This window comes from Protopterus annectens, chromosome 10.part0, assembly GCF_019279795.1.
Source record: "Protopterus annectens isolate FY-2018-M chromosome 10.part0, PAN1.0, whole genome shotgun sequence".
Taxonomy (NCBI): Eukaryota; Metazoa; Chordata; order Ceratodontiformes; family Protopteridae; genus Protopterus; species Protopterus annectens.
This window is the reverse complement of record NC_056744.1, coordinates 1009920167-1009943502: the sequence shown is the minus strand read 5'-3', so window position 1 is coordinate 1009943502 and position 23336 is coordinate 1009920167. Positions and strand designations below refer to the sequence as shown.

At 40.8% G+C, this 23336-nt stretch overlaps 1 protein-coding gene across 1 annotated transcript in view; it reads right to left on the bottom strand.

The window, feature by feature from the left end:
• SPATA1 (spermatogenesis associated 1) overlaps window positions 1–23336 on the bottom strand; it is a 671358-nt gene that overhangs the window by 257044 nt on the left and 390978 nt on the right. The window contains exon 6 of the mRNA XM_044086829.1: window positions 1548–1698. Coding sequence (XP_043942764.1) covers window positions 1548–1698 — 151 coding nt within the window. The remainder of the gene's footprint in view (window positions 1–1547; window positions 1699–23336) is intronic.

Below are 23336 nucleotides of genomic sequence, written 5' to 3'. Positions count from 1 at the left end.
TTAATATTTATTATTCTGTTACACAAAGAACGCAGGAGTTCTAACTAAACCCATATGACCTTTGAGATATTATTCATCCTTTAATAATGTATGCAAGCACCATAAATCAACTCCACATTCAGAAAACTTGGGGTCAGAAGAAAATAGTTGCTATTTTCAAATGCTCTAAATACTTTGAAGGCAAAATTGAAGACTTACAGAAACTTTTAATAAAAATATTGCTCTTCTCTGGAGCAAATGCTTTTTACATAAAAACATCCTCAAATACTTCAATTATTTCTAACCAAAACTGAGAAAACAGGAGAGCCTTTAGGTACCTTTTGAAATTCAAGGTACAGAAATTTCAATCTGCAGAAGTGAGACTGTATACATGAATAGGGGCAGAATATACTTTGTCTGAGGTTGTAGTAACTTGGAGTATCCCCACACTCCCAGGGTGAGGGATCTTAGAGTTTGTATAAATAAGGAGCAGGGGGACATGGGCACAGTCTCTCATGTTGGGGGATACAGGGGGTTAGCTACCTGTAAATCACTTTAATGGTAGTATACCACATTTTCTTTTTCTGTATTTTATTTACAATTGCATTTTATTTTATGAAGTTGTGGAACTCAGAATTATGGGTCTCGCATGTCTGATAGGAAACCAGGCCTTCTGTACTCTGTTTCCTCAAAACAATTCTTGCAGCTGAGGGAGGGACTGATTGCACAAACTTGATTGACAGCTATGTCTGATTTTGACTTCTGTTTGCCTTACTAAACTGAAGCTTTGAATATGATAGCTCACTGAAACATTATTTCAAGACATCAGATTCTATTTTTTCTCAGATCTTTATTTTAGTTTCATTAATCATATTTTAATATACAATAGCAAAGCATATTTTACGATATTGGTCAGCATACATAGAGAGATACGGCCATTAACCATTCAAATAGCAGGTGAATACATTTAAGACTTGTTTTCTTAATATGAAAAGTAGATTTACACTAAGAAAAGGAGCGTAACATTACTAACATTATTAACTCTATATAGTATAACTGGCACAAAACTGAAAATCACTGGTTGAATAGAAGATACGATAAACACCACATATATATATAACTGTTTACATACAGTGCTGCATTTTTTTAAGTTTAGTATTTCCTCGTTTTTATTACTGAAACGACACTTACAAGTAACCATCAAAGAAGACATCAAATTCTACTAACTGAGCTATAATGTAAACAGGCTTTAACATCTTTATTAATTTTAAATGCCTTTCTATGCACGCGACTCAGAAAATATTTCATCTGCAAAGAGGATAATATCCTTTAGGTAATGCTATTTCATTGTGTACAGCATTGGGCTCACAGCTGTTACATGATGGTGTTTGCAACTACAACATTCATTATGCTGCAGTCAGTATTCTATGTTCCCAACTGGGGATTTTTAACTATCACAATTCAAGACAAAAGAACAGTGATTATTTCCCTAACTTTGGTACGAGTCACATTAGTGCAAGATTTTTAAAACCATTTACAAGTTAAACAAATTGTTTTATTTTTCTTACCTTTTAATGTTCTGACTCTGTAAATATTCTGCATCTCTGTCCCATAATGATTCTCGAATTGTGGAATCTTCTATTGGGATTTTTGTTTTCTTTAAATCTTTCTGCTGGACATAAATCTCTGCATCCTGCATGTCAGTTTGGGCTAAGGTTTCTGGGGAAGAACATGGCAGTTAGCTCGATACATACATTTTAAGAAACTTACTGCACAGTCAAGAAACGTGGTTCACATTAAATTAAGACTTAGTGAAAGTTCTGTAGCGAATGACAATGCCAGTGGGACTGTGGAGGCATTTTAGATCTTTAATTCTGAAATCCATTAAAAGGTCAGTAAAATAAGATATGTGACTAAATTTAATATAATTGCAGTAACATCTATATCACTACACCACAGTCTCCCAAGTGAAAATAATTGTAGTTTAAAAACCACCATAGCTATCTGCTGCTCCGGTATCAAGCATGTACGATGTACACATACACAGAAGTTGCCAACAGATAAGGTCCACTTTGACCTTAGTCTGCCTGTTATCATGCCTAACAGATAAGCTACAATCCCTTGTTATCCTCTACTCAAGTTACTACATCCATATAGAATTCTGTCCTTTACATTCTCAGATGTTATGACCATTTTTGAGTCGACATCTTTATTTTGGAAAACCTGCTTCATACATTGACAATTCTAGTACTTTCCATATCACTTTTGAACCATAATTGCTTTGTATTCAACCTGCACCTTTAACATACAGGAAGAAACTATAATTTCTGCATGTGAACACAACGTTGTCTTTAACTTGTACATGTTTCTAATGCAAAACATACCTGAGGTACCACTTATGCATTGCTTGGTTCTGAGGACTCAGACATACCCACTACTGGTGTCTCTGCTCCAGCATGAACGGATTTCATCACCTGGAGTGTATGGCTGCAATGTAGCAGTCACTCTGCTCAATTGTAGCTCTTATTCCCCTTTTGAAATCCAACTGCACATATTTATCTACTACTATAGCTGTCCTGTTTGTGAGCCCAGTGTTCACCTTTGGGTTTATGTCATTCCCAGGTATTGCACTCACTGAGCACACCTGTTTTAACTGTGATAAGTACTGTGTCAATTACATCTGTGCCCATAATATCAAGCTTGCCACTAGAGAGGGGATGGTGGTATAAACACAGTTAGCATAGTGCTACAGTGTCCCTTTTTTATTTATTTTATTTTTGTGAATCAGCTACTTTGCAGAAGTTGTTGGTTATGATAAATACTTCTGTTGGCAGTCTTTAGGTAATTATGCAATGATTTAATTCTGCTTTTTCCTTAGGGCACACCATTAAAAAAGTACAATTCTATAAGAACTTGCCATAACAATAGATGTATAAATAGATCAGCTGCAGTATTGCTTACTAATGGGAAGTATCCTGCCAAGGACACACTATGTCCAGCCATATATTGGACCTATGACTCACGTGTGACATTATGTGCAGAGACATAAGGGATGTAGGGCAGAAAATTACTCAGAGCTTTTTTACCCCAGTAAAGGGTGTCTGAGGCAAAAAGTCCAGTAAACAGAATTCAGGTACACTAATAAATAAAAGACGAGGAAGGTGGGAAGGTGCATATACTGCAACAACGATCTAGTCATATATCTACCAAGTTTCTTTGTTTTGTTTTGTTTTTTTAACATTTTTTGGACCTCCTGGGATACTGGTTCTTACACAAGTGTATTATGCAAATCCATTACATCACTGTTTACTAATGGGAAGATTCTCAAAACTTCCATACTGATCATGAAGGCATTCAAGCTGCAAAACTGGAGTTCAGTATCCCTTAAAGAGGGGATTTGGAAAAAAAAACAGTTCTGTGTGGATGAGTGACCCATGAGGCTGCTTCCAGAATAGTTCTTGAATCCAGGCCATTGAAAAAGGCTCCTGAAGAGACAACAGCTCTAGTAAAATAAAGTTTGCCCTGGCTTTGAATGGGATTTTCCATGGAAAGAGTAATAAAACAATATAGCAAGAGAAATCCAACATGACATGGTTTGTCTTGATACAGAAACACCTATCTTTTTTTTCTACCAAAAGAAATAAAATTGGTCAGATATTCTCATGACCTTTGTTTTGACCAAAAAAAAAATCCTGTTCTCTATGAACATCAAGCAAATGAAGAAATCCTCCTCCCACTCTTTTGATGATTAGGAACAATGTAACAAGATAAATGGATTGATTTAAACACATTTTAGCTGCTATCTTAGGCATACAAAAGTATTAGTCCTAAGAATATCTTTGTCATTAACAAAAATCAAGAGAGATTGTAATACCGATACTTTTTTAGCAGATGTCAAACCCACTAATAAGACTATCTTCCAAGTGCAAAACATAAAAGAAGCAGAAGAAGCTGGTTCAAAACGAGAAAGAATTAACTTCTCTAATGCTAAGTTCAGGTCCCAAGGAGGAGGAATGGGTTTTCTTGGAGGCCTGATATGAAGGAGGTCTCAAGCTCCTCCCTTTATCCATAATGCCCTATTCTATCCCCATTTCCATAGACTGAGTTTATTGCCATATATGCTTAAAGTTAAACAGAGACAGGTATAGCTTGATAGAAAAAAGCAGGGCTCAAACCTGGAACTGTATGTTCCCAATGCAGTCCAGTAGGTCTCTCCAGAACAATGGATGTGGAATAAGTGGGAGGGAAGTTGAGGAAGAATGAAAATGGACAACACTGGTGTCTAGTTATGGTGAGCATGTAACATTTAAATCTGATGTTGTCCTTTTCATTCTTCCTCAACATATGGGACAGAGTCCCCAACTATGTTGATCTTGGGTGGCCCTCATAGAAGGATATTCTGAAGTACCATCGAACTAAAGGCAGCTCTGTTCCTAGAAATAATATCCAATTGTAATGAGTAACAAAGGTATGAGCATTGGACCATGTAACTACAGCTCAAATATCATCAAAAGATGTTCATGACCAAAAAGTAGATGATGTGGCCATGGATCTAGTTGAATGAGCCTTGGGAGGTTTAGATAATGTTGTGCCTTTCTGAGAATAAATCCAGGAAATACAGTCTGTTATCCATTTGGGTAGAGTAACTTTGGAGACTGGACAACCCAACCTTTTTGGTGGAAAAGAAACAAAGAGTTGATTTGATTTTCTAATTTATTTGGTTCTGTGAAGATAAAAATGCAGTTGCCTGTGCACATTAAGGAGATGCAGCATGTACTCTCCTTTATTCAAAAAAATTGAAAGAAAACTGGTAAGTGAATGGTGTGATTAATGTTATTTTCAGAAGCCACTTTAAGTAAGACAGAAAGGTTAGTCCATAAGGAAACCCTATCTTTATAAAAAATTATGTAAAGAGTTTTTGAAAAAAGAGCCTGAACTTCAGATATTCTCTTTGCAGAAGTAATAGCTACTAAGAAGACTGTTTTCCATGACAGGAATTTCAAACCAGATTTAGATAAAGGTTCAAAAGATTTTTGCATTAGACCTTGGAGCACAACTGTCAGATCCCAAGGTGTTGAGGGAACCTTTATTAGTGGCATTAGAAGAAAAATACCTTTCAGGAAGGCTTTGAATAATTTAGATGAAGCCAGGGAAAAATGTCTGTCCCCCATTTGAAAATTAGAAATTGCTACCAGTTGAAGTTTAATTGTTGAGAAACTAGCTCCTTCTTCAAAAAGAGGTGTCAAAAACGAGAGACTCGCAGAGACTGGAACAGAGAAAGGGTCAAATTCTTTATTTAAAGCCCAACGGGAGATTCTTTTCCATTTGCTTTTGCATTCTTTTTTGTAGATTCTTTTTGAGAAGCCAAAATAATGTCGTGTACAGGGGAATAGAACTTGGGCTATCTAGCTCTTACTGAAAGTGGAGAAACCATGCAGTTAGTTTGAGGGCCTGTATGTTGAGATGTTGGATCCTTGATGGATGAGAAAGGAGATCCAGAGTTGGCTTCAGTATCCATGGAGGATAATGAAGGTGAGACCATAGAAAGGGGAACCATATTTGCCGAGGCCAGAAGGAGGCACTGAAGATTACTGAGCTCTTCGGCCAACTTGCTCTCTGTAAAAATTTAGGGATCGGGGGAAGAGGAGGGTAAGCATAAAGGAGACCTGAGAGCCAAGCATAGACTACAGCATCTCTCAGTGACTGCCCTTGAGGGGGGATAAGAGCGAAGTACCTGCTGCACTTGTTGTTGAGGGGAGTGGCAAAGGCATCCCCGCAAGGTCGTCCCCAGTGATAGAAGATCAGCACCACCACAGACTGACTGAGAGACCACTCATGAGGCACAAAAATAGACCTGCTTAGTTTGCCCGCTAGTACGTTGGTTTTCCCCACCAGGGATAAGCATCGCACTTCGAAAGTGGTCTGATTAGATTGCCCATTCCCATACTCTCATGGCCTGTCTGCAAATGGGATACGACTGAGTTCTTCCTTGTTTGTTGATGTACCAGACTACAGACATTGTGTTTGAACTGCAATAAAAATGCAAGGGGAGAGCATCTTGAAAACCTGCAATGCTAATAGGACTGCTCTCATCTCTAGAACATTGATATGCAAATTGGTCTCTTGGGGGAACCACATGCCTTGGACCATTCTTCCCAAGAAATGCCTCCCCAGTGCCACTTGCTGTTACTGTGGCTATCAGGGTTGGTAGAACAAAAGGACCACTAGATGAAGATAGTCTGATTGGATCCACCAGTGGATGTGCTGTTAGCAAACTGGAGTAAACTTGACTGGAAAGAATAGTGGTTGATGCAGAATGGACCACTGTACAGCTAGAGTCCATTGGAGAACACTCATAAAGAAAGTGCTAAAGGAAGTAGCATTATGGCTGCTGCATGGAACCTAGTGTTTGAAGTACTAACCTTGCTGAAGGAAATGGATGGGAAAGGAGATAATGAACCTGGCTTCTGATAATGGAAGTATGATGAGAAGGTAAATATGCTACTTGTGTTGTTGTATCCAGAACTTTACCAATGAACTCCAGGCTCTTGACTGGTCTTGGGTTTGACATGGCATGATTTATTGTTATACCCAATTACTTGTAAATCTGTAGCAAACAGTCACTGGCATGTAGAAGGAGATGCTTGGAGGGTGCGGTCAGGAGTAAGTTGTCTAGATATGGAAACACTTGGAATCCTTTTAGTTTCAAATGAACTATCATCACTGCCATGCATTTGGTAAACACCCTGGGGGCTGTAGTGAGTCCAAAGGGCAGGGTGCTGGATTGGTAATGACTGGCTCCTAGCCAAAAGCATAAATGTCTTCTGGATTGCCTGTCTATTTTGATATAATAGTATGCATCCTGAAGATCTACTGAGCACATCCAATCATCCTTGCGAAGAAAAGGTAGGATGGACTGTACCATGACCATTTGGAACTTTGATTTCTTTGCAAACTGATTCAAATTGCTTAGATCCAAAATGGGTCTGAGGTCCCCTGTTTTCATTGGCACTAAAAAGCATGAATAACTGTATCTTATTACTGTTTCTGTGATTAATGGAAAAGGTTCGTAGAGGCATAGAAAACTTGATTCCCACAGCAGACTGAGTCTTTCTATTTTGTTTGCTGCAGGTAAGTATCTCCCTTACTCCTAAAGGTGGAGGAGTGTCAATATTCACCAAGTATATTCACACCACCAGGCTAGTTGCCCAACATAATGCATCTGAAATTTGTCAGGTGCAACTAACACTAGGTAAGACTGCAATCCAAATTGTAGCTTGCTACAGATCCCCCAACATACCACAAGATTCTCACTACACCTTTCTAAACATACTGGAAAATATTAAGATAGAACCAAACACCCTAATACTGGGTGATTTTAACTACCCTGCCATTAACTGGGAAAACTACTCATGTACCAACACCTTTGCACAATGGTTCTTGGAATTCATAAATTCCAATGCCCTGGATCAACTAATCCATAGTCCCACCATGGGCTCCAATATCCTAGACCTGGTCATTACCAACATGGGAAATCAATGCTCCACACCTATGGTCACCCCCTCGTTAGTCAGGTCTGACCATAAGCTAACCACTCTTAACATCGACATCCCACCCCCACCCCCCAGTAAGGAAACCTCCGTAAAAAACTTCTCCAATGCCAACTTCATGCTACTCAAGTCAGAAGTGACAAACTTCATGACACCCATGCAGACGGGAACTGAAAGTTCAACTGCTGAATCCTACACTAAGGCACTGTATGAGCACATCCACTCATGCATGAATCGTGCCATCCCAAATAGAACCAAGATGCTCTCATCCAAAAAAAGGAAGCAAATCTGGTGGTCCCCTGCCATAAACAAACTTTACAACAAAAGGAAGAAATTGTTGCAGAAAAGAGGAAAATCCCAGGATGCAAAAAACTCCCTTACCAGCCTCAGTAAGAAACTGAGATCCTCATAAAATCCTCCAAAGCTAGTTACGAAAATAAAATTGCCAAAGATTCCAAAGACAACCCCAAGGCATTCTATAACTATGTCAAGAATCTAAATGGCAATGCTCAGATCTGCTCTGAGCTAAAACAGAATGGCATTAAATATACTGATCCCAAGGATATTGCCAATATCCTGGCAGATCGATTCAGTGCCAACTTCCCCCCCTCTCACCCCCTAAATGGCCCATCTCAATACCGGGAGATTGCCAAATTCCGATAATAATGGCCGCACAGGTAAAAAACACACTCTCCAAAGCTAAGAATACAGCATCCGTGGGACCAGATGACATCCCGAGCTGTGTACTACATGAACTACAATATGAACTGGCACCTCACCTAAGTGTCATTTAATCATAGCCTCACTTCAGGTTTCATGCCCACTGAGTGGCGCAGAGCTACAATTATCCCATTCCACAAGGGGGGATCCACCTTGGATCCCGGAAACTACCGTCCCATCAGTCTGATGAGCCTTATCTGCAAGGCCATGGAGCATATTATCATGGAACTTATAAACAAAGACATTGGCAACCTTCAAACACTGGACCCCACCCAGTTTGGGTTTGTGAAGGGCCGTTCTTGTCTCCTGAACCTGATTGACTTCTTCGAATCAGTCTCCAGAGCCATGGACAAGGGTAAGGTGAGCCACACAGCCTGTCTAGACCTTGCCAAGGCCTTTGACACCATCCCCCACTCTGGAATCATAGATAAACTTACTAAGCTGGGCATTAATCCCTACGTCACCCAATGGGTTGCTAACTGGCTTACTGATAGAACCCACACTGTAAAAGTAGCTGACTCCAAATCCAGCTCCAGACAAGTGACAAGTGGAGTACCTCAGGGTTCAGTCCTGGGACCGCTCTTGTTTGGCATCAACTTCTCTGAAGTACAGGCCAACACTAAGGGACTCTGGCTAACAAAGTTCACAGATGACTGCAAACTGGGAGCCATTATTGAATCCCCAAATGATGTGGATACTCTACAAAAGGGCCTTACAGAAACAGATGCTTGGTGCCAGAGCCATGGGCTCAAGCTCAATGCCAAGAAATATATAGTTATTCCCTTTGGGAAAAAAACATGTACCGTGAATTACCATATAGGTGGCAGTACACTAAACACCGAAAGTGTGATAAGAGACTTAGGGACACAGGTGGACAGTGATCTCACCTTCGATAACCACATCGCCACAGCAGTCAGGAAATCCTTCTATGTGGCGCACCTCATCACTAAGGGCTTTTCATCCAGAAAAGTGGAGGTCATTGTCCCACTGTACTCATCCCTCATTAGACCCATTATAGAATACAATGCCCCGTTTGGTATGTACCTCTCAAGACATCTGCAACAACTGGAAAGGCCGCAGAAATACCTCACTAAAAGAATCACAGGCCTAAAGCAGATGCCCTACGCTGACCGCCTTAAAAAACTCCAGCTATACTCTGTCGCATATTGTCTACTCAGAGGCAATCTCTGCTTAACATACAAGGCCATGTCAAACCCAGAGCTGTTGGACATGCTACACTTAAAGAAATCCCAATCCCCCAGAGCCACACACTCCAGGGATCTAAACCTTGTCATCACAATAAACAAAACATGCTAGAGGGATAGGTTCCTGACCCAGAGACTCCCTAGACTCTGGAATAGATTGCCCATACATGTCAAGCAGAGTGCCTCTTTGGCCCTCTTCAAAAGGAACCTTGACGATTGGATGGGAGAAAGGAAATTCACCCTGGGGATCATGTCAGTTGCCCTGCTAGATAGGGGTCCAGGGAAGTAAATAGTGTGGGAAGAAATAGCCAGGGAATTGTTATGGCTAGACTTGTATAGGCCCTAGGGCTGATAGCCTAGTACCAACCTATGAACCTATGGCCCAAACAAGGAAGCACCATCGAATTGGGTGTTGATAAAGGATGTTTTAAAAGGCTCCACGAAGTCACATAGCCACATCCAGGCATGTCTCCTTATGGCAATGCCTGAACTGGCTGCTTGTAAGGTACCTTCAGTTTCATGAGAGATCAACCTCATTGAAGCACTGATATGAATAAGAGAGTAACCAGTTGTGAGGATGTTCTTTTGAAGTCCTCTGCAGACATGGACTCTAAGACAGCATTTCATAGATCTTTGGTCAAATCTCTCTGAAGCCTAGTAAATTGTGCTAGGTAGTTTAGTTACCTCAGGACAAAGGTTGCTGAGGCAAAGACTAGCTTTCCAAATCTGTCCAATGCTCTAGAATCCCTGTTTGGCAGAGGGACAGGAGAGCTCTGCTCTGCTAGCTCATTCTTGGTGGCTGCTACCACCATAGCATCAACTGGGACTCCTTTGCTCCAGTAGGATCTATCTGTTGACAGGGCTAAAAATTCAGAACCGATGAGAGAAAGGGGTCAGGATCTGAAAAATAAGATGGTGTTTCTCTTTAGACATAAAAAGCCATTTCCACTGGCTGGAAAGCTGATGGATGTGGAGAAGCTTTGAGCCACCCTCCTGGAGCCGAAACTCCCAATGAAAGTAGGTCTTGACCTCCCTTGTATCCACACTAAGTGGGTAGAACTGGATCCAAACTGTCCAGATCCAAGGCTCTGAGGGGAAGGGATAGATCTGACAAAATTGTAGCTGGATCTGTCCCCTCGGATCCAACTCTGACACTTCAGCTCTGAGACCCATTCTGATCCGAGGGTATCAGAGCAGAACTAGTGATATAGTTTGAGTAGAGGAAGAAGCTTTCCTAGAATCTGACACTGGACCTCTCTGGGATTTCAGATCCTGGGATTCCAAAACCACTGGATGGATTGGAGAAGGACAACAGGGGAAAGAACTGGTAAGACCCCCATTTGGATCTGAGCACTGAGAAATTTTTGCATCATCCTATCTACATCCACTTCTGATAACCTTCTGGAGGGCTTAGAGGAAGTAGTGGCTGTGGGCCTGGAATGCTTCTTTGGAGTCTGAAGCAATTAAGAATGTAGGGTGGGTGAAATTGGCTTTATACCAAATTCTGTAGTAAGACCCCTATACAAAGTAACCAGCATTGGATTCAAGGACCTAGGATATGAGGGAGGTACTGTAGGGCCAAAGAGAGAAGCTGTCCTGGGATTAATCAATGAGCAAAAGAGGTGGGGCAGAGTAAGCATCTAAAAAAAAAAAAACAGTACAGAAGCAGAGAAGGCCAAGCTCCCAGGATGCCCTTAGGATCCACAACTGTCCCCAACAATACTGCTGTAAGTTCGGGGGGTAGGAGACAATCTGTTAGATCAGGCATCTCAACTACACTATCTCCAAGAGGCTGGGCTTCACGGTCAATCTAAAAATGTCTGCCTTAATCCCTACCCAGAATCTAGTCTTTCTGGGCTGCAGGATGTACACACGCCTTATGTTGGCCCCTTTCCCACAAGAGTATGCAGAGATCATCTCCAATATATTTTCAGTCCTTCCTTCCTCTTCAATGTTGTTGAGCAAGGGAAATTCTAAGGGTTCTGAGGTTCATAGTAGGTTCCATCCCCATAATTCCTTTGGCCAAATTTCACATGAGAAAACTCTAGTGGTATCTGATGTCCTTCTGGTGTAAACATTGCCACCCAATGGACACTCAGATTCCACTGCTACCATTTTTAAAAAGACAGTTAAATTAGAGGGCCTCTCAGTTGCAGCTGAATCCAGGACTACCATTCAAACCAACTATTCCTACTCAGGAACTGCACACAGATGCATCACATCTAGCCTAGGGTGCATGGACAGGCTCTTTAGTAGTTCTGGGGCAGTGGACCCTAAAACAAAGGAAGGAAGGAAAACATCAGTGTGAAAGAGATGAGGAGACTCATTCACTCTCTGTAGTATTTCCTCACTCATGGTATCCAGGACACCTTTAGATTTTCACAGATGACATATCAGTCATGTGGTATATAAACAAATGGAGGGAAAAAATACTAACAACTGTGGAGATTGGCTCCTCTAGCTTGGAACCAAACTATAAAAAAAAATTACACTTACAAACAGGTTATCTCCCTTCTCAGAACAATAGTCTAGTGGATTCATTAATCAGGTCACTGGAAGACTCCTACCAATGGATGTTGAAAAGGGAGGTCTTCCTGGACATAATCCACAAATGATGTATACCTCAGACAATTCAAGTTGCCTCCACTTGCACCAAACTGCTCAAACTATTTTGCTCCAGGATACCTTGTCCAAAGGCCTGAAGAAAGGGCACCATGTCTTTTTCATGGGAGGGAAAGTTCTCTTATGCCTTCCCTCCACTTCCCCAAATTCCAAAGGTTCTGCTGAAGATTTAAAGGGGCAAACCCAAAATATTGCTGGTGACTTTCTTTTGGCCAAGGCAGCATTGGTTTCCCCTCCTTCTTCATCATCTTGCCAAGGGTCATCACCACAACTTAACCCACGGAGTGGACATGCTGACATTGAAAAAGGGTTCTTGCTTCATCCCAATCTCCTATGACTCAACCTGATATTGTGGATGACAGAATTCTAATTCCCTTCAGACATGAACTTTCTGAGGATATGCTTCAGGTTCTCAAGAGGGCAAGGAACCCTACTACAAGAATATCATACATATACAAATGGACAAGTTTTTCTTTCTGGTGTCACAAAAACAGAGAATCCCATAAAAAACATGATTCCTACTTGTGTAAGCTCTTAAGAGCTTGTCTAGCTTACTCCTCTGTCAAAGCACATTTATCTATCATTTCTGCATGTTTGTCCCTTAACCCTCCTCTCCAGAATTGAGGTAAAGCAGTTCCTCAATGGCATCTTTCATTTAAACCTGCCTAGCAGGACTATTCCCTTCTCCTTGGGACCTTAACTTTGTCTTAGAAACATTTATGTAGCCTTCTTTTGAACCAGCAGCTTCTGCATCTCTAACGTTTTTACTTGGAAAACCATTCTACTAGTAACCCTTACTTCGGCCAGAATGGTTTCTGAGCTTCAACCCCTAATGGCCTCTCTCCCCTTCCTTATTTTCTATAATGATATGGTGTCTCTTAGGGTCAATCCTTCATTTATGAATAAAGTGACTAATGAATTGTCTCTCACCAAGGCTATTAACCTACCTTCTTTCTTTCCAAACCTTCAAAACAGAAGTGAAAGACTGCCACACTCCTTGGATGTGCACAGACAGTTTAGATTCTATCGGAATGACACAGAAAACTTTCAGAAGATGGATCAGCTCTTTGTTTTTTTTCAGGAAAACAAACTGGGTAATCCTGTCTCCAAGCAAACAATTGCCAATTGTATCTGTAAGTCAATTTCCTTTTGATATTCTCACCACTGTAAACCCTTGTCCTCTCCTGCTAAGGCCAATTCCACTAAGGCAATTTCTTCCTCTGGTGCCTTTTACAAAGGAATAGATTCCAGGGATATTTTAGATGCAGTCAGTTGGTCATCTGTGCACACTTTCACATAACACTACAGGGTAGATGCTTTCTCTAGATCTAGAACTTCTTTTACTCGGTCTGTGCTATCTAGATTGGTAGACAGCTCCCCTGTTCCTGCCCCTTCCACCCTTTCTAATCGATAAGCTATGGGAATCACCCAAGAGTACTGGAATACTGCAGCAGTAATCTAAGGAAAGACATAGTACAGTTGTGTAAGAACTTACCATAACAGTAGATGTACTACTGATCACTATTACAGTACTACTTCCCACGTATTCCTAGGGTTTATCTTATGGATTCTTGTGAATCAAGCGGGAGCCATTTTCATGCATCCTTCCTCTTTAGCTGGCCTTTTTTCTTTTGTTGAGTACTTCTCTCAGGTGTCTTCAGATCTCCTAGCTAGATTTTGTGAGGATTTTATACTTATACATCCACTTATATACTCTTACACCTGTGGGCTTAGGTCATTAGTTAGACATGTGACTTGTATGGAAGTTTTTTGTCTTTGGTACTCAAGCCAGATGACAGGTTACCTTGGCGAGATAACCCAAATAGTATTAGAATACTGCAACACTGATTAGTAGGACATATACTGTTGTGGTATATTCTTATACAACTGTATTTTCACATGGATAAGTAATTTTCTGTCTAACAGAGCCTTTACTGTTAGGATTGGGTTGTTTGCTCCAGTAAGAAAAGAATCACAGTTGTGACCCACAGGGCTTTGTCCTAGGCCCCTCCTCCTTGTTATATACTTTTGTGGCATGAACGCTGATATCACTGGACCATGCTAACCAAGCATGCTGATGGCTGCAAACTTGGGGGAGATCCTAGGCCCCTCCTCCTTGTTATATACTTTTGTGGCATGAACGCTGATATCACTGGACCATGCTAACCAAGCATGCTGATGGCTGCAAACTTGGGGGAGATTCAATTTCCAATCTAATACTCAAAATTCTCCACAAAGGGCTAGACTAAACAAATGGTTGGTATATTGTTTATTGGCTTACCTTCAATGCCGTGTAGCATAGTTTCCTTTGGTAAATCTAGCATCACTACCATTTGCCATGTAAAGACTGTTCCACGTAAAGCTGATGCAGTCATCAGGGATGTGGGTGTTTGTGCTGATGAAAGACTCTCCGTTTCCCACCATGTCTCTATGTTAGCTAGAAAGGCCTTCTACCCTGTATACCTTATCCTTCATGTTACTCATTCAATGTTCAAAGAAGTTATAGTCCCACTTTATCACCCACTCCTTATTAGACCCATTATTATATATAACACCCCCTTTGGCATGTACATCATGAAACACCTAATCCAGCTTGAGAGACATCAACGTTTCCTCATCAAAAAGATCTCAAGTCTCAATACTCTTACTTTTTCTTGATAAACTAAAAGCCCTGTCCTTCTTCTCAGTGTCATACAGACACCTGAGGGGTGATTTGTGATTAGCCTTCCATGCAATGAATGACACAGGTAGCCTTTGATCTTCTCTATTTAAATAAAACCAGTGGCAAAGCAAACACCCACTCAGGAAACCTAAACCTATGCTAGTACATCAAAAACATCACATGGCGTGACAGATACCTAATCCAGTGTAGTCCTCATTTCTGGAACAGGCTGCCTGTACATATCAAACAGACTACATCCCTAGCAACCTTTAAAACCAAGCTAGATGATTGGATGGGTGATCACAAATTTTCACTGGGGTATGTGAGAAAACCTGCTTAACTGGGGACACTTTTAATTTCTTACTAGTAGTTGGTGATATGTTTTTTGATCATGTCCTTACCCATAAGGTTAATAAGGACCTATGAACCTATGAAAAAAGAGCTCAATTCAGGGTACTAATGAAGGATGTGATAGAAGAAGGACAACAACTAGGCTATGGATAAATCTGAAAGCAATTTTGTCAGCAAAAAAAAACTGTGTTGCATGGCCAAGGAAAGTAGAGTTGTGCAAAATCTTACCATCTGTTCACTGTTGCAGTATTCTTTACAATAGGGATCCCCTGCCAAGGGTAGTCTGACATCCAGCCACTATAACAAATCCTTTAGGTTATAATGGATACGCAGTATATCACAAGTATGCTCCCCATGCACGGTGTAGGGAATAAGGTGACATACCTTCTTTGCTGCCAGTCCAAAAGCCATCTTCAGTTGTCAGTCTGCACACTTGTTCATCTGCTGGTTACCAAGCTACTTTCAGATAAGTGTGCTGTAGGGGTTTTTGTTATTCTTATCGCTTTTGTGATTTGTTTTAATTGTTGGTTTCATGTCCTCCAGAAAAGGAAAATGCCAGTGTGGGAGACAGATTCCTCATAAAGATCATCACAAGTAGTGTTTATTTTGCTTAGGTGCTTCCCACGAACATACATCTTATGATTTTTGCTAGGCTTTTGTTCCTAAGACATTGCATAGTTGACTGTCTTCCTTAGCTATTTATTTAGAAAACCAATATCTTAAGCTGTTGGCTAAAGACACTATGGAAGGATCTTCCCAGCCCAAGGCTCAGCCTTTTGCAAAAAAGAAGACCAAGAAATTCAGGTCTGATTCTTCTGCTGTGCCGCCTCTGCTGGATGTCTCTCTTGAGGCTAGTGAAAGCTTCAGATGTTTAGGGGGAACCATGGACAATAATTACCAAACGGCCTAGGGGTGTTTCTCAGATTTTGGTAAGGGAAGAGATGCTGCACTAATTGAATGCTGTCAGGTGTCTGAGCCTCCTAAGATCTTTAAGGCTGATGTCCTCTTAAAATGGAAGCAAAACACCAAGCATATTTCTCCAGAGAGATGTATGTGCTGCTTTGATGTAATAAGGCCTGTTGTGATTCAGTGTGTTTTTATGCATAGTCTTTTTATACATAGTCAGTAAAGAGATTTTATATTACCTGTCCCTTCCTTTTTATTTCTTCTCTATAATTCCACAGTGAGAATTCCATTTGTGAGCCAAGATATTGAGCAAAATGTTAAAGCAAGTGTCTTTGACAAATATGTTTTGTATTGTTTTATGTTGCTGATTCTGTTGCATCAGCCTAAAACATTTAATTTTTTTCTATTGCATGACATTTTCAGCATCCTTAGCATTTCAAATATTAGTCAGAAAGACTGATATCTTAAAGAAGTCACGATTCATTTATGGATAAGGGTATTGAACTGAACAATAAAAATTCCTTTCAGACATTCTCCTCTGCCGGTGCCCAAGAAAGTTACTCTATTGGATTCTCCTAGTCTCCACCTCCACATTTGAGGGATTGTAGAATTTAGTATTCCCTCCACCCTTGCACTAGAGTAGTGTCAAGTGACTACTAATAAGGGGGTTATAAAAAAATTTGTTAACCAGGTAAGGCCACTCGACACACTGAGTCCCTTTCCAGAATCAACCCACAAGAAATATCTGATTAAGCAAGTTGCTCAGACTCACACAGTAGTGTGTGTGTGTGTGTGTGTGTGTGTGTGTGTGTGTGTGTGTGTGTGTGTGTGTGTGTGTGTGTGTGTGTGTGTGTGTGTGTGTGTGTGTGTGTGTGTGTGTATTTGTATAAAATTCATATCACCCCCCCCCCCCCATACATCAAGACTATTTAAGTACAGGACAACATTTACTTTGTACTATATGACAAATAAAGACATTATATAAAGTCTGTCTTTTCTTTAACATTGGACAGTGTTTTTTTTCAAAATTATTTCTTGTCATAAAAATAGAAAAAAGTCTGTGTGTGAAGAGAGGATTTGGACACTTCCTCACTAACTAAACACTGAAAAAATCACAATATTAACATTTATATAAAACAATAACGAAGCCTCATTCAGGCTAGCATGAGCACCTCCTTTTAATGTCTTCCCTGTAGAGATTGCATTTCTGTACTTCCTAATGTTACTAACTACCACAAATACCAGGTATCATGTCGACCCACCAGCAAATGGTGTTTCTGCAGAAGTATTTGAGTACTGATAGTAAAAATGTTCCTTATCCTTCTTTATCCTTTTCTATATAGAGAAATATTTCCTAGAATCCTGGCCTGCATGCCATTTAGTAATCTGGTTGGTCCAACTACATCATTGCATTGCAAGAAAAAAATATTTCTGCAAAATATAAGGGAACAGGTTACAGGTTCTTTGGACATGGCCTTTCTTTTAATTCTATAGCTCAAAATGAGCTGCCTTGTGGATAAAAAGTAAGCAGACTTATGCAGGGAAGTAAATATGTCCCCCCTTTTCATACCCAGCTGCTAACAGCAGATCCACTGTTACTTCCTCAACTATCACATAAGGATCAGTTTCTCCTTCACACTTATGTCAAGCAACAGCTGATTCAGTGAATATTTTTGTGTATCTGTGTTTACCTCTAAATGTTTGGTTGATTTTTGTGTTGCATATTTGGTTTCATTGCTACTTATTTTTATTTATTTTTTTCTCCACATTTTGTCTTGGGACATGGACGAAATATTGTCCTACAGATAAATCTATCTACTCAGACAACAAATAAACAAACAAGCAGATAAATAAATAAATAAAATGTGTCTGTTGCATATATTTGCATACAAGTGCACTATTTTCCCTGTGACTTTTAGGAACTTTCCTTATTTACGAGTACAAGGTATATTAGTCTCTTTATCTACTACTTCTAGTATGTTGAGGGATCAGTTGCTAGCGTCCTCTCCAGCTCAACTGGTGAACCTGGGAATACTGAGGCAATGTTACAATTGCCTCATGTACACAGACAATCCTCTCCTTCTCCCACAAAACACAAATACATGCGAGAGATGCAACTATACGGCCAAACTGGAGGCTGAGCTCTCTCAACATAGGACTGGCAAGACCAGACAGGAGGAGAAGGTAACCACACACAATACATACCCAGTCACACATGGTACCATCACAGCTTCAAATCATACACATACTCACACAAAGACATACTCGGATGCTCTGATCAAAAATTTACCAAAACAGCAGAGGCCACCAAAGCAGACACCCAAACAACTACCACCTCACGACCCAACACATGCAACACATAGACCACACAGTCAGAGTGTCAAACAGTCACAGCCCTTAAGGCCAAACAAAATGCCAGACACACTTGTCATTGGTGATTCCATAGTCAGACACACTGACGCCCCGCCACCAGACTGAGTAAGGAGAAGGTCACAGTAAGCTGCCTGTCGGGCTAGAATCCGCCACATAACGCAAGCACTCAGGTCTCTCAACAGCAGGTACAAGTACGACTCAGTCATTGTCCACGCTGGTGTCAACGACCTGAGATGTAACTCCTTGGACTACATGAAAAGGGACATCGAGGAGCTCTCTGATTATGTAGCCCAGGCAGGTATGACCCTGACCTTGAGCAGTATCCTACCTTCACCTAGAATGATGCCACAATACAGTGATAAGATGATCAGCTTTAATAATTGGCTTAAATTCTGGTGTCATTCAAAGGGGATCCAATGTCTGTCTGCCTGGGATGACATGCTGGACAAGCCACGCTGCTTTGCAAGGGACGGCTTGCACCTGTCACCCCTGGGCTTCCGGATATTGGCAAAGGCTCTTGCCACCCCATAGTGCCTTTTTAGGCAAGGCTCAAATTCTAAACCTACCACCCTAGAACACCAAAAAGGAAAAAACTAAGGGTAATGCTGCTCAATGCCAGAAGTCTCAATCTCAAGATGCACGCACAAGGCCCTTCTCAATATGGAGAACATCGATGTCTGTGCTGTGACAGAAACCTGGTTCAAGGCTCCTGAGAGCACCCCAGCACTGACAGGTTTCACCTCATATCATGCTCCGCCCCAAAATCCGGACAACACCAAGAAAGGAGGGGGGTGTCCATATTCATAAAGGACACCCACACCTCAAGGTTGGTGGCAACACACGATGCATCAGAGACCATCCAGGTGCAATTAACCATAGGCAAGACTGCTCTGCAATTTGTAGCATGTTACAGGCCACCCTCTCAAACTCAGGAACCTCACATGGCCTTCCTGAAAACATTGGAGGGGATAAATGTATCTCCAAACACCATCATACTAGGTGACTTCAACTACCCTAATATAGACTGGGAACACTACTCAAGCCCAAACACTCTAACCCAAAGATTCCTGGAGTTCATAAACTCAAATGCCATGGAACAACTAGTCACCATCCCCACAAGAGGAGAAAACATACTTGATCTCATCATCACTAACATGGGATCAAAATGTTCAACACCGAAGTATACCCCTCACTGGTGAGATCAGATCATAAACTAATCTCGCTGGAGGTCCTCATCCCGCCCACCTGAAACAAAAAGACCACAGTGAAAAACTTCTCAAAAGCCGATTTCACACTTCTAAAACTAGTGTGGTCTCCTTTAAGGCCCCTGAGCCAGTGGTAAACATTACTCAAACTGCTGAATCACTTACAAATGCCTTCTACCAGCACCTACAGGACTGCATGGATCAGGCAATCCCAAACAAAACTAAGACTCTCTGTACCAAAGGCAAGCATCCAGTCTGGTGGACCCCAGCCATAAACAAGCTCTACAACAAAAGGAGGAAGCTACTACAAGATAGAGCAAAATCCTTGAAAGGTAAGACACCTTTGATCATTATAAGTAAAAAACTAAGAGCTCTCATAAAATCATCCAAGTCAAATTTTGAGAGAAAAATCGCCAAGGACTCTAAAGACAATCATAAGGCCTTCTTTAGCTATGTTAGAAACCTAGGAGGAAACTCCCAGATATGCTCAGAATTAGTTCAAAATGATTTGAAAATTACTGAACCTACACACATTGCCAACATACTGGCTGACAGGTTCAGTGCAAACTTCTCCCCCAAAAGGAGAGATATCTATTCCAGAGGATTGTAGCCCCCAAACATCTCCAATGCCCAGGTGAGAACTGCACTCACACAGGCAAAAACCACAGCATCCATGGGACCGGATGGTGTCCCCGGCTGTGTGCTTCATGAACTCAACGAGGAATTAAACCCACATTTAGGACAGCTGTTTAATCTTAGCCTCACCTCAGGATACGCACTCAAGGAGTGGCGCACGCGACTGTGGTCCCACTTCATAAGGGCGGTGCCTCCACAGACCCTGGAAATTACCCCCATTAGCTTGACAAGCCTTATCTGCAAAGCCATGGAGAGGATCATAATGGAACTCATAAATAAAGACATAGGGAACTTGCAGACTTTGGATCCAACCCAGTTTGGCTTTGTCAAAGGCAGATCCTGCCTCTTAAACTTGGTTGACTTTTTCGAGACAGTCACCAAGGCCATTGATGAGGGAAAGGCATTCCATACAGCCTACCTCAACCTGGCAAAGGCCTTCACACAATACCCCACTCAGGTATCATCAAAAACTCATCAGCTTGAATGTAAACCCATACATCACAAGATGGGTTGCAAACTGGCTAAGTGACAGAACCCACAGGGTCAGAGTTGCTGGAGCCATGTCAGACTCAAAGCCTGTCACAAGTGGTGTCCCACAGGGCTCAGTCCTGGGTCCACTCTTGTTTGGCATCTACTTTTCTGAAGTACAAGCAAACACAGGAGGGTTATGGCTGACAAAGTTTGCAGATGACTGCAAACTGGGCCATAGTCGAAAACACATCTGACACAGATATCCTCCAGAAGGGCTTCACAGAAATGAATAACTGGTGCCAGAGCCATGGCCTGAAGTTAAACGCCAAAAATGCATAGTCATACCCTTCGGGAAAAACAAGGTTACCCCTAGCTACCATATAGGTGGCAATCCACTGAGCACAGAAAAGTCATCAGGGATCTGGGGACCCAGGTTGACAGTAGCCTTCGCTTGACACTCATGTTGCTAAAGTAGTTAGGAAAACCTTCTATATCGCCCACCTGATCATGAAGGGATTCACATCTAGATCAAGGGAGGTCATCGTCCCCTGTACTCATCACTCATTAGACCTATGATTGAGTACAATGCCCGTTCGAATGTATCTGACCAGACACCTGCTGCAGCTTGAAAGGCCCCAAAAGTTCCTCACCAAAAGGATAAAGGGTCTCAAAAATATGTCTTATGCTGCCCGACTGAAAGAACTCCAGCTCTATTCAGTCTCATACCGCTTGCTCAGAGGTGACCTGTGCCTGACATATAAGGCCATGTCAAACCCAGATTTGATGAATATGCTTCACCTCAAAAAATCTAGATCCCTCAGAACCACAAGGGCGGGAGACTTAAACCTTGACACGGTTATAAATAGAACATGCTGGAGGGACAGATTCATCACCCAGAGACTCCTGTGCTGTGGAACAAAATCCCGGTACATGTGAGGCAGAGCACCTCGCTGGCCTTGTTCAAGAGGAATCTTGACCAATGGATGGGAGATCGCAGATATACCCCAGGGATTACTTCAGTGTCACTGCTTGACAGAGGCACAGCAAAATGATAGGCATAGTTTTTATTCAAACTAAAGGGGTGGCGAAAGCCACATAACTATGGGCTAGGCTTATAAATGCCCTTGGGCAGATAGCCTAGTATGAACCTATGAACCTATGAACCTATAAGTCAATGCCCTATCTGTCATTGGTGGACCTGTGAACTCTACTCTGAAACCTGGAAAGTATAACTCAGTGATCTTTGTTCAGCTGCTCCCTTCAGTGGCCAGTTTTGGCAATGCATGCACAGTTTGCTTGCATTTATTAACCAGAATAGTCTAACTAGGAAGTCACATTTACACTGAACTCCTGTAGAGCTAATCTTCTAACTATAAATAATAAATAAACAACTAGATAGATGTATTTAGATACAGATATAGATATACATTAGTTCATTGGATTTATACCATCAGACACCAGACAAAATCCAGTATCAAATTATAAACATTTCAGTAAAATTTGGTGGTAATCAGAGATGTAGCAAAGCTGGTTAAAACCCTGTTATATGCCTCTGCTTGGCACCTCCACACCCAGAATGACAACCAAACAGAAAAAAAATGTTCAGAATTAAGGACCAAAGAAAATAGATAGGTAGATAGATAGACAGATAGATAAATATAAACAACATTGTTAAACTTTAGCAAACAACTTTGCTATCCTTTATTAATGAGCTAGTATGCAGGTACATAATAACTTTTTGCCACACTACCTAACACACATTGATTCAGTCTTGCTGGCATGTCATTTATGGAGCACAGCTGCATAAATGCTTACAAAATATTGCTTGTGCCCCCTAACAGCTTGTACTTGAGGCAGCTGCCCCCTTTGACACACACTTCCTATGCTTTAGGGATAATTAAAGTAGATAGTGATCTGTTTAGAGCTGTATAGATGCATCCAATGATATGGCATTAAACAATATCACATGTATAAGCAGTGACATAAAACAGTGATATTGTAAAGGACATTTCAGAACTGATAATATGATACATGCTCTATGCTAAGTTTAAGATTTAAACTACATTATTACTATAACTCATTTAATTCATCTGATTGACAAGCATAAATAACTTTATAATTCTATTCTGGAAGAAATTGTCATGTGATATATTTTAAAGCAGTAGTATAGACATACAAAATACAGATGGCTTTTTTTACAATAATGCAAGTGTTTCTGAGAATTTGCATAACTATGCAGTATGATTTATAACAATTTCTATAAATATAATATTTTATTCTATTGACAATAATGAGTATGAGTAAAATGCTCATATACAAGCAATTCAAGGTTTTTTTGAAGCTGTTGACTGCATTTACATGACAGAAAATAGATGCATCTTAATATATGTAATGTCTGAACCATATTAGCCAAAGTTTTTGATTTAAATGAATGTTAGAACTTATTTTTACATACTTTGAATAAATTAATATGTAAATATGCCTTCCTTTTTTTCTCTCTCTCTTTCACTCTCTCCCTCTTTCACGCTTTTTATTTTCTCTCCTCTTGGTTCCTAATATCAAGATTATTTGAATGCTATTTGAATACAAGTGTATTATATTACATAGATGTATATAGTAGTATGAATAGTTTATAAAAAAAAAAAAAAAGTTTATT